Source organism: Aulonocara stuartgranti, assembly GCF_965226115.1.
Source record: "Aulonocara stuartgranti genome assembly, chromosome: 3".
NCBI classification, from domain to species: domain Eukaryota; kingdom Metazoa; phylum Chordata; class Actinopteri; order Cichliformes; family Cichlidae; genus Aulonocara; species Aulonocara stuartgranti.
In genome coordinates, this window is record NC_138941.1 from 28664506 (window position 1) to 28677581 (window position 13076).

Here is a 13076-nt window from a genome sequence, read left to right on the forward strand (position 1 = left end):
GTGATCATGCAGGGGGAATGGGGTTCTTCTTGAATGATGGTTGGCTGTTATCTCTTTAGTTTTCACCTTTGGTGTATATAATGGTTTATTCATTTGCTATATAACTGGAGCTGTTTCTCATTTGGGCAGGTCAGTTTGTTGAGTTATGTTTTTGTTAAGTGACTTTTGAGTAGCGTTCTGTTATGTTAACCTCTTTTACGGGCCCACTTGGTTCTTAAAAACTTTATTTTTGATATCTTGAATTTTTGTAATCATCTTGTCCTTTTTTGGGGGTATAATAAAACCCATTTTTTGAAGATTACATTTGTGCCTGTGTGTTCCTGGCTGCTTGGATCATGACAATTACAAAAAACAATGCAAATCCGCAAAACCACATCACAGAGGCAAGCAAGTGAACCAAATTTCAGAGGATGCTGACCCAGACAGTGATGAGACATTTTGCATTGAGCACCTAACAATGGAGGGTGAGAACAATCACAACAAAGAAGGATACTGCACAGTCAAAGTTTCTGATAAGGCCCTCAAACTAAAAGTAGACACTGGGGCAAAATGTAACGTAATCTCACTAGACACTTACAGAAAGATCGGCAACAACGAAACCCTATTCAAGTCACAAAAACAGGTAAATCTTGTTGCTTTCGGAGGCACGAAGATCAAGACCACAGGCACAGTTACTCTCAAGTGCAAGCTAGCTGGACAGTTATATGACCTGCAATTCCAAGTTGTAAAACACGATGTGCAACCCATCATCGGATTAAAGGACAGCGTGCGAATGAAACTGGTTAGTTTCAGCAAGGAAGTCTACCAGGTTGACACAGATCAGGATGAGACACTAGCGCAGAAAGTGTTTCATGAATACACAGACCTGTTTGAAGATGAAGTCGGTGACTTACCTGTAACTTACTCAATGAAACTCACTCCAAACGTGTCACCTGTCGTCAACCCTCCAAGACGCGTTCCTGTTCCTATGCAGAAAAGAGTTAAAGAGGAACTCCAAAGAATGCAGGCCCTGGGAGTAATTGAACCAATGGAGGAGCCCACGGAATGGGTATCCAACATGGTCGCAACACACAAAAAGAATACAGATGATGTTCGTATCGGCATTGATCCAAGGGATCTGAACAAGGCACTAATGCAACCTCACCATCCCATGCATACTGTGGAGGAAGTAGCTGCTCAGATGTCGGGAGCAACCATCTTCTCAGTTCTGGATGCAAAGAGCTCCTTCTGGCAAATCAAATTAGATCCTGCCTCATCTCTTCTCACTACATTTGCAACACCTTTCGGCAGATTCAAATTCCTGAGGATGCCCTTTGGCATCAACACCGCTTCTGAAGTCTTCCAGAGAGCCATGGAACAAATATTCATGGGATATCCATGCGCAGTGATTGTGGACGACATCATAGTGGGAGGCAAAGGAATACAGGAGCATGACAAAAATTTAAAAAAGGTTCTGGAGCGGGCCAGACAAGTAAAACTCAAACTGAATCCAAAAAAGTGCAAGTTCAGACTTAAAGAAGTGAGCTACGTGGGACACATATTCACTGACGAAGGGCTAAAAGCAGATCTAACTAAAATCTCCGCGATCAATGAAATGCCACCACCAGAGGACAAGACGTCTCTCCAACGTTTCCTGGGAATGATCAACTACCTGGGCAAGTTCATCCCAAACTTAAGTGAACTGTCAGCACCTCTTCGTCAGTTGCTTCACAAGGATGTGGTGTAGAGCTGGACTCAACATCAGCAGGATGCTTTCAACAAACTTAAAACATGCCTCACTAGCCCACCAGTACTTCAATACTATGACATGCACAAGCCAGTGACTCTCACATGTGACGCTTCCCAGCATGGTCTAGGGGCTGCATGCCTTCAGGACGACAAACCTGTGGCATATGCATGAAGAACTCTAACTCCAGCGGAGAGAAGGTACGCTCAGATAGAGAAGGAGTTACTAGCTGTAGTGTTCGCATGTTACAGGTTTTACGACTACATCTACGGAAAGCCAGTGGTGATTGAAACTGACCACCAGCCTTTGGTCACAATCCAAAACAAACCTTTCCACACAGTCCCGGCACGGCTACAGCGCATGATGCTACGATTACAAAAGTTCAACTTGACCCTGGTGTACAAGAAAGGCAAACACCTTTACATCGCAGACACACTCTCTCGCACACCAACGCTGGATGAGCAACCTCTAAAGGAAGAGGGGCGCGACTTCGAGGTAATGTCACTTCAGCTCATATCACCAAAAGAGCTCACCGAACACACCTCGAAGGACGCTACCCTACAGACACTTGCTCGCTACATCCAGCAGGGGTGGCCAAAACAAGCAAGTAGTGTGCCTATAGAAATAAAACCATTCTTCAGCTACCACGATGAACTAATCATCGACAACAATGTCATTATGAAAGGCAACAGAGCCATCGTTCCAGCATCACTACATGAGGACACAAGGGACATCCAGGCATGGAGTCTACAAAAAGGAGAGCAAGGGACAACGTATTCTGGCTGACAATAAACTCTGACATTGAGAACAAAGTCAAATCATGCAGCATTTGCAACGGTCTAAAGCCTCACCAACAAAAACAACCCCTGAAACTACACCAAATTCCTGATCTTCCCTGGTCCATCACAGCCACAGACATATTCGAATGGGACAATCACCACTACCTCGTGCTCGTGGATTCATATTCTGGATGGTTTGAAATAGATAAACTTGAAAACCTAACATCTGCCTCAGTCATTAACAAACTCAAACACCACTTCTCAGTACATGGGATACCACAGAAACTGTACTCAGACAATGGCACCCAGTTTACCAGCCAGACCTTTCGTGAGTTTGCCACACACTGGGAGTTCATACATGTCACAAGCAGCCCTGAGTTCCCTCAGTCAAATGGACTCAGTGAAAGAGCTGTCCGGAGTGCTAAAAGACTCCTTGAAACATCAAAAAGAGATGGAACTGATTTCTATTTGAACCTGTTACATCTACGCAACACGCCACGAGACAACATTCTTGGCTCACCAGCACAGAGGCTGCTATCAAGACGAACGCGGTCAACCCTTCCTGTGTGCAAAAAACTGCTAACACCAACAGCAAAAGTGACAACCACTATCAAAACTCAACTCACAAAAAAGCGTAAAACTCAAAAACAGCACTACGACAAGTCCAGCAAGCTGCTCAGTCCATTAACACCAAACGAGGTGGTGAGATTACAAACACAGAGAGGACATGACAAGATTGGAGTTGTAAGTAAAGTATGTGCTGAACCTCACTCATATGTCGTTGAGTCGGGTGGAAAAGAATACAGGCGCAACAGACAACATCTTCTGCCTGTGAGCGAGCCTCAACCCGAAAAGCTCGCTACAACTCAAGATGAACTGGACTCATCTCGAAGAGTGGATGAATCTGAACCTTATAAAACACAAACCAACAAACATGAAACAGTTCAAGTTCAACTCGACCCACCACAACATGGCACAAAACAGCAGGAACAGGTGATAACACCTACAAAATGCCAAGTACGTTCTGATGACAACTTGTACCGAACCAGATCTGGTAGAGTGTCTAAACCGAATAGTAAATACGTGGATTAAAAGCACACTGGTGCTGTATTTTCTGTTTTGAAATGTGTTTTATCTTGTGTTATGTTATTGCATACTTGTCGCAGTTATGACAATGATTACTGTGAATTTCATTTGATATTTGAAGCCTCATTTTGTTTTGTAATCCATAACCTGATAAGTTCTTCAATTACGGTGGTGTTGTTTGATTTGGGTTTGCCTGAAAAGTGCAAAACTAAGAAGAAGAAAAAAACTGAAAAGATAACAGCAATGTTATGTTTGTCCATACTGCCTCCTGTTGCTGCTGTTACGGAGAGTTCCAGCAGGTGTCGCTGTGGTTCCCTCTAGGGGTTATGTGTACTTCCTGTTATGAGTGTACGGACGTTCATGTTGGCTGCTAATAAACGCCTGGCATACAGTTACAGTGGACTGGTTATTATAAGCAAAACCTACAATAGGATTGCACCAAAGAAGAAGAAGAAAAGAATGAGGAGGGGCTCTAACTGATAATGAACATAACTACAGGCTTGGAGGTCCTAAAAGTCAGGTATAAAAGAAGAATGGTTTGGGGGTTAAGAACACATTTTGGGTAATTATAAAATGTGATTTATGACCCTGTTACACTAGGTTGTAGGCACAAGACTTGAATAATAAGCTAAGTCACTAGAAAGTAATATATAAACAATGCTGACAACCTAAATATCCAAAAGAAATGGTGACAAAAACCCAAACATTAATTATTCAAAAAAAGGTGTGAGCCCAAAAATCTCAAAACAAGAGCCAGGTACAGTGATATTTATTAACAGCATGTAGAAGTGTTACTTCTGATGCGTGGAAATCCCACAGTGGAAATATTATTATTATCATTTCTAAGAGTATAACAATTTTAATTGGAATGAAAAGAAAAGCAGAAGATCGATACCAAAACATGCAGTATCGCACACCACTACCCACAATGCATTGCGGCCTGCCGTCAATCCCGAAGCGCGCTAATTTTGAAATAACACACCACGTGATTACGTTGTGCAGCTGAGTCACGTGACGCACAGCAACAAATCGCTGCAGAGCTGGGTAAAGGGGGCGGAGCAAAGTGTGTGCGCTGGAGAGGACTCGAGCAGAGAGAGCTGCTTTTTCGTGAAACGGGAGTAAAGTAGTAAACCTACAGGATCATATACAACTACCTACTTTTCAATCGATATCTGCATCGATCTACCCACCGCTGTCTCTTGGATTGTAGCTGTGATCAGCGCGAACCACGTGTGTCTCAGCTTCCTGATCTGTTAACTGTGTTTGGAAAGGCTTCTAGCTTAATCACAGAGTTCTCTTGTTTGTGGGCTCATCTAAAGGTAAGCACGGAGCTAACTTTGATGTGGTTTTAGTTTATGTTTTTCTCTGGTGAGAATAATAGATTGCTTACTATACATTGAAGTTAGGGAGACTGTAGAGTTTGTGATTGCTTGCAATATTATAATATGGCGGTTGCTAGGAGGTAAGAATACATATAACAAAATAATCTTGGAATATGAACAAAAGGATGGAGTGCAGGGGAGGAGAACAACCAACCCCCAGGACATGAAGCCACGGGTACAAGCCTGGGGGAGGGCAATCAGCCTTTAGTGGACAATTATGTTATGAAAAATGACGTATTAACTACTACAAAACACTGACCTTTGTGGAAATGCTTGGAGCAGACTAACAAGTGAGCTGGAGTGTTCTGCGACGTTATATTTGTCTTCGAATGGTGTGAAATGTGAAAGCCTGCATGCCATAGTTTGCCCTAGTGACAAGCCTGCATGCTTGCCACTAGGGCTGGGCCATATTATACCGTTCACGGTAATACCGGTACAATGTTAGGCAACGATAAGAAAATGGACTATTGCGATAGAATATGGGTAAAACACGCATGCGCGGTGCCTTTGTTTTCATACGCACATGGCCGAAAAAGCATGGCGGCAACAGAGAATGAGAAGGGAGAAAGCGGATCGTTGAGTGAAACGGATGAACCAGAATTAGTTTGTAAAAATGGTTCCACTTCAGTAATGTGGAGCTGGTTTGGTGTTTGTCCGTCAGATACACAACAAAGCACATTTTTTTTTGTAGAAAAAGCAAGCGGGCCCTCATTATTGCCATATTTGTTGGACTAAGGCGCTCGTAAATCTGGGAGTAATCTGGGTCCTAAACTCCGTCACTTCAGGTCCCAAAGTCAAACGAACACTGCAGCATCACTGAGTTAAAAACTTCTAAATTCTTTCTTAAATCTCTGAAGGATACCCGATCTGTACCAGAAACCAGATACAATGCCGGACATTGTTTCTTCTTCTTCTTCGATGTTTATCAGTGGCTTGTACATGCATGTACATGCAGTGCTGCCGTCTTCCTTTTCAGTCAGTTATTACGCTCTTTAATCCTACTATGTATTTCTGCTTCTTTCGGGCTTTTACAAAGCTTCAAAAAAAAGAAAAAAATATATATATATATTAGGGGTGCAACGATACACAAAATTCACAATTCAGTTCGATATTTTTTCAATAGAAAAAAATGTTCATGCCTTTGTAATTTGTCATTTATTAAAATTATAAATATATATTTTAACAAGTACAGTTTTTAAGTTTAATGTTGCTGAAACAACCAAGTAATAAAAAAATAAATCTATCTGATTGAGGAATCACTCATCTTTGGAAATGAGAGTTTATTACAGAGAAATGTCTCTTTCCTAAATAAAAGCTATACTATACGCTTCTTCTGGGCTATATTCTCAGCAGCATATTAAACACATCAGGTCCCCATAAGGAGAATCGTGTGCTAATGACTCTGGTAAAGTTTGTAGCATGTGTGCTTGTTGTTTTAGTCTGCTTCCACTTGTCTTTGCACTAGGATGATGTCGGCGTAAATGTGCAGTCCTATTCATTGTGTTCCCACTAGTGCTGTCAGCGTTAATCTGAAATGACGTTAACGCCACAACACGGCAAATCTCCGTTAACGAGCTACCGCGGGGCTAACTGCGCTAACACAATAGTTCCCACCCATGTAATTGAGCATTGCGTGGCACATCCAACATACTGTTTTACTTTTGTCCATGACGCGCTTACCTTCAGGGTCATACTTCACATGAAGACCAAAATAGTTCCAAAGGCCAGATCTGAATGAGGGTGGGGGGGGGGGGGGTTCAATTTGCCATGTTACAACGAGCTTAGCTACTGTCTTGCTAGCTTGTGCTGCGCTCAGTGGATCTGCGCTCGACAGTGGAGCCTAGGCGGAGTAGTCGAATGCAGATCCACTGAGCTCTCAACACAGACAGCATTATCAGAAGAAAAGTTGATAAAATAAATTAAAATTTTGTATTGTTTGATACATATGCGTACCGAACCGAAAGCACTGTATCGAACGGTTCAATATCGATATCGATTGATACTTTTTTTTTTTACAACAGGAGTAACAGGAGCAGAAGAGTCTGTTGGAGCAGCAGAGGAACAATTTCAGCCATTTGGACTCAGCTCAGCCACTACAGAGGAAAAAATGTCTTCAACACAAAAGGTGAGAAAAACATCACAGACAACACAACACTTATTGAAACTGTGTGTTCAGCTGGTTGGTTTTTAAAAACCCGTTAACAGCAGCTTTATCTTTTCTATCCTGGGCTCATCCATATATACAGAATCTACATTCAAAATCAGAAACCACAGAAGTCACAAGAAAATACAAAGATCATATTTTATCTACACACATTGAAACAACAATATCATCAGTTGAACTGAAAAAAATTTTGTGAAATAAAAGATTTTCTCCGCTGATCAATATTTCCTAATGTCATTTTAATTATACCTCTCTTTGTGTCACATCATTGTAATGTGATACTATCACCAGAAGGTGATGGTAACACACCAGCAATGTGTTTGTTGACATGTTTGATTCCACTGACGGAGGGAGTTTCAGTTTGTTCCACGACTGCATTTCACTCACTGCCTCTGTCACTGCAGGACCAACATGGAGCAAGAAGTCAGCACTTTCAGGAGGCTGACAAACCTCACAGAAGAAAGGGAGAGAAAGCGTACAGCTGTGAGTTGTGTGGAAAGTCTTTTACCCTGGCTGGAGGCTTAAAAACACACCAACTCATCCACAGTGGAGTTAAAGCATACAGCTGTGAGTTGTGTGGAAAGTCTTTTATCCTGGCTGAAGATTTAAAGAAACACCAACTCATCCACAGTGGAGTTAAAGCATACAGCTGTGACTTGTGTGGAAAGTCTTTTACCCTGGCTGGAGCCTTAAAGAAACACCAACTCATCCACAGTGGAGTTAAAGCATACAGCTGTGACTTGTGTGGAAAGTCTTTTACCTGGGCTGGAAACTTAAAGAAACACCAACTCATCCACAGTGGAGTTAAAGCATACAGCTGTGACTTGTGTGGAAAGTCTTTTGCCCGGGCAGGAGACTTAAAGAAACACCAACTCATCCACAGTGGAGTTAAAGCATACAGCTGTGACTTGTGTGGAAAGTCTTTTACCCTGGCTGAAGATTTAAAGAAACACCAACTCATCCACAGTGGAGTTAAATCTTACAGCTGTGAATTGTGTGGAAAGTCTTTTACCCTGGCTGGAGCCTTAAAAACACACCAACTCATCCACAGTGGAGTTAAAGCATACAGCTGTGACTTGTGTGGAAAGTCTTTTGCCCGGGCAGGAGACTTAAAGAAACACCAACTCATCCACAGTGGATTTAAACCTTACAGCTGTGAGTTGTGTGGAAAGTCTTTTACCCTGGCTGGAGGCTTAAAAAAACACCAACTCATCCACAGTGGATTTAAACCTTACAGCTGTGAGTTGTGTGGAAAGTCTTTTACCCTGGCTGGAGGCTTAAAAAAACACCAACTCATCCACAGTGGATTTAAACCTTACAGCTGTGAGTTGTGTGGAAAGTCTTTTACCCTGGCTGGAGGCTTAAAAAAACACCAACTCATCCACAGTGGATTTAAAGCGTACAGCTGTGAATTGTGTGGAAAGTCTTTTACCCAGGCAGGAGACTTAAAAAGACACCAACTCATCCACAGTGGAGTTAAAGCGTACAGCTGTGAATTGTGTGGAAAGTCTTTTACCCTGGCTGGAGGCTTAAAAAAACACCAACTCATCCACAGTGTAGTTTAAGCACACTACTGTGACTTGTGTTGTAAAGCTTTTGCTCAAAGTCGAAACTTACAGAAGCATCTAGTTACCCACTCTGGAATTAAGGTGTACAGCTGCGATTTTTGTGGAAAAAGGTTCAGTGACAAACAGTACCGAAATATTCACCTACGGATTTACACTGGAAATTATGTTTCCTGCTGTGATCAGTGTGGGAAACTGTTTACAACAGATGCACAGTTACAACGACACATGTTTAGCCACTCTGAGGAGAGACCTTACAAAAGTGAACTGTGTGAGAAGACTTTTAAAGTTCCACATCACCTGAAAAAAACACCAACAGATCCACACCAGAAATTAACTCTACAAGTGCAGTTACTGTGAGGATGTATTGATTTTTTTTATCTTGTAATTTTAACCTGATTGTTTGGAACAGGTCTGATCAATAAACTTATGGAGTTATACTGAATGAACAGTTTGGAAAAATGAAGAGTCATTTTCGCTTGGTAAGCTGAGTGTTTTAATGTAAACAGTAAAACGTAGTTGGACATTGGCAGAGATCACTTACGCTGTCACTGTTTAGAAGCAGAGCAACACAGATGGATCCAGTTCTCAACCCTGTCGTCACTGTAGTGTAGTCACCTCCAATCATCAACGGGACCTTAAACCACGTCAACGTAGACACACTGGGCCCTATTTCAGGAAGCCGGTTTAGAAAACTCAGAGTGAAAAACGATACTCAGGGTTGAGTAACCCTGAACTGTCCAACTCGGAATATTCTGTTTCAGAAAGGCTGATAACAAGTAGTTCAATCAACGCGGAGTTGCTTTAACCCCAAGTTAAGCGCGCGCACGAGGATACATAAAGCCCTGATTAGTGGAGCACAGATTAAGCGAGTCACCATGGAGACGGAGGGAAAGAAGGCGCGGTCAATGTATTTTACAGCGCTTGAGGCTGAAATTCTGATGGCAGCATATGCTGATAACATGCAAATTTTGCAGAAAAAAAGTAACACAGCCTCAGCTGCAAAAGAAAGGGAGCATGCATGGCAAAACATAGCTGACAGTCAATGCGTGAGTGTTAATTTAAACATTGATCTAGGGATTTCCACCCATTTAACACGTTATTTATTATATTTCATTTTTTATTTTATACATTTTATTTCGTGATGTGATGTGAGCGCAGGTGCAACCCAACAGGCCCCAAACGTTCCTGGCAACAAGTAAAAATGAAATATAAAAATATAGTCCAAACAGGTAAGGTGAAATTGTATTATGAGCCATAGTGCTTGATCTGTTTGTCCTATGTAAATCAATTGCAGTTAGAGGCTACATTAATTTCCCGCTCTAATCACTCTCTCCCGGCGGAGAGCTCTGCGGAGAATTTGGGCTTCAACATCTACTGGCTCTTCAAGGAAGGGGCACGCCATGTCTGACCTACAGTCAGGTTTCCGACAAAGAGGCGGAGAAAGTCAGGGTTAGTTGAAGTAAACCTGCTAGGGGGCAGGTTAGCTTCACGGAGTGTGTCGTCATAGTAACTCACTCAGGATTAATCTAAACTCGCTTTGTGAAACCGAAAACCCAGAGTTTTCGTTAACTCAGGGTATACTTACTCAGAGTTTGCACTAAACCGGCTTCCTGAAATAGGGCCCTGGAGACAAAATGAACTACTGCAAAGAATGTGGGAGAGGCTTCCACACACCAAGTACATTAAAAATACATGAACTCTTCCACAGTGGGGTCAAACAGCACATCTGTGACTAGTGTGGGTCATCCTTCACCACTGCACGTGAGCTTAACGAACAAGAATTAGCAAATCCACACAGGAGAGACACCATACAAGTGCAGACACTGTGACAAAAACTTCTCACAATCAGGTCATCGTAACAAACATGATTGTACACACATGGAAGCGAACTTCAGCTCTGACCAGTGTGACAAGAGCTTCAGGAATCTCAGTTCATACTCCAAACACAAACGATTCCACGCTGTAAATAAACTGTTTCACTGTTACCAATGTGCCAAAACATACACTTCATTATCTGCTCTGTGCAAACATCAGCCTGATCATGCAGGGGTCCGTTCTTCGTACCTCGCCAAGTAAGTTAGCTGGATTTGATTGTTGACAATTTTGCGTGATCTTGGATCGTTCAGTTCTCCGAAGCTCATCCGGGACTTGCTGTCATAGCAACAGATCCGTAAGCGTAAACCTGCTTGGGAGCAGGCTTACTTTATGTAAACAGGATTAGATTGCGGCCACTCAGGTATGTCCGCTTCATTTATACGAAAGCAACAGCGATATTTTATCACTATATTTCCATAAATAAATATTATCAATGTAACTAAAGATAATGCAGTATTTGATTCTTTTATTGATTTCATACAGATACATACAGGTCATTTCCTAAAAAAAGGGAAATGTACTATTGACATTCTATTACATGTATTTGATTATTTCAGATGTAATTCATATTTTAGAGTAGTAATAGTAAATTACTTCGTGTAATCAAGATGAGAGACCACAGCTATAAAAGTGAAGGTGGATTTGGGAAGTCTGTCGCAGCCATGTCCTGTCCGTTTGTACACGAGCAACCCATTGCGGAAGGTGCAAGATTGATAAGGAGAGTTTTCAGAATTCAGCCTATACTGCGTGATAGACAGGATCCTTTAGTTCAGCGCGACAGTGTGCTCATAGAGAGATATCGATTTTCCCGTGAGGGTATTATTTACTTAACCAACTTGTTGACGAGAGGGTGCAGGACCACCACCTGTCTTTTTTTGCTCTGCCCTTTTCTTGGTTACACAGCTGTAGCAACTCCACCAGTGTGTGAATGTGAGAGTGAATGAATAGTGGCATTGTAAAGCGCTTTGGGTGCCTTGAAAAGCGCTATATAAATCCAATCCATTATTATTATTATTATTATTAATAAATTACTTACGAGTTTAATTTGTCAGCAACTTTCGTCCAGCCCTCTCTCCTTGCTTTTGCAGCCTTTGCAGTGTTCCCTTGCGTTTTAATTAAACCCTGAAACTCCTGAAATCCCTCAATCAGGAGTTCTTGCTCTGCTGCCGAAAAATACCGAGCGTGCTCCTTCGACATTTTCGCTGACCAATCAAAGGGTTGCAGATCAATGTTTCTACTATCGATGCGTAGCCCCTGTTGGGCCACCCAGTGATCTCACATTACTTCATCCAGCTGTACTAATCGTCAACAACAGGTGTGTTTGGAGACCCGGAATAGCGAGCTCAAAGTTGGCGCGATGATTTGAACTTGGATGTGTCATTTGATCTTGGATGTAGTAAGCGAGGTAGGGATGGGTATCGAAATCCGGTTCTTGTTGAGAACCGGTTCCCACTGTTTCAATTCCTTGGAATTGTTTGCCATTTTTGCAATCGATTCTCTTAGCGATTCCAGTCGCCCCGAATGATGTCACCACGTTGCGGAGCGTCATTTACCTGGCAGGAAACACGGCGGTTCAAACGCTCAAAAGTTTGGTTATACTTTACCAGAACGGATGACAACAGGGCAACTTGCAATACTTGCAAAGTAGATATTTCATTTAAGGGAGGAAACACTACGAATATGCAAAAGCATTTACTCACAAAACACGTGATAACCTGAAATGAATGTCATGTTTTTAATTCCGCTCTCCGGACTCGTGAATCTCAACCCAGCAGCAGCGGTAACGTTTGCACGTCCTGTCCCGTTAATGCGGCAGGTAAATAATCAACAGTGCATATTATGTTAGCGCGATCTGCCTTATTGCAAAACCTGCCATTACTGTGCGCTGCATTTAGGTGACCATGATGAGAGAGACAGACAGATTCTGGCTCAGATGCTGGCAGTTCTCGCTGCAGTCTACCGGTAGCATCTCCTTTCAGGCCAGGATAGATGAATGTCACCAAGCAGTGACTAAGTTTGTGGTAAAAGGCTTGCACCTTGCACAGCAGATGCCCCCAATTTTCGGTAAGTGAATGTGTTTAATTGTAGGCAGGGACATTACTGGATATTCTTGTGTAATTGCTACATAATAATTTATGTTATACTTTGTTATTGCTACAGAAGAATATTTTTTTTATTATTCTACATTTACAATTTTTTTTTTTCCTGGGACCCTGTGACACCCCATTGAAGAGCCGTAGGCTGGATCTCTTAACCCTTTAAGACCTACCATAGAACCAAGTCCGCCAGAGCTTATATTATATTTTTACATGCTGTGGAGCCATTTTTGGGAGCATTTCAAGTTGCTATACATCAATACAACCATTATAGCCCAAATTTTAATAATATGTATGCATTAAGTGCATAGTAATTACATAAATTGCAAAAAAAGTGCAATAAACTACAAAAAAATTGAAAATCGTTTTTGATTTTTTAACATATATTTCTAGTTAGAGA

At 41.9% G+C, this 13076-nt stretch overlaps 1 protein-coding gene and 1 long non-coding RNA gene across 3 annotated transcripts in view; one reads left to right on the forward strand and one right to left on the reverse strand.

Moving 5' to 3' along the window:
- The window catches only part of LOC309702106, a 212598-nt gene that overhangs the window by 61379 nt on the left and 138143 nt on the right, over positions 1–13076 (reverse strand). The window lies entirely within an intron of this gene.
- Positions 4551–9058, forward strand: LOC309702090 (uncharacterized protein). 2 transcript variants are annotated; one of them, XM_082526509.1, is made up of 3 exons: positions 4551–4910; positions 6995–7098; positions 7542–9058. In XM_082526509.1, exons 2-3 carry the CDS (start codon positions 7081–7083, stop codon positions 8700–8702), a joined length of 1179 nt encoding a protein of 392 aa, XP_082382635.1. In that variant the 5' UTR covers positions 4551–4910; positions 6995–7080; the 3' UTR covers positions 8703–9058. The 2 variants fall into 2 exon arrangements, with proteins under 2 accessions (XP_082382635.1, XP_082382636.1); XM_082526510.1 differs by having other exon boundaries at positions 7004–7098.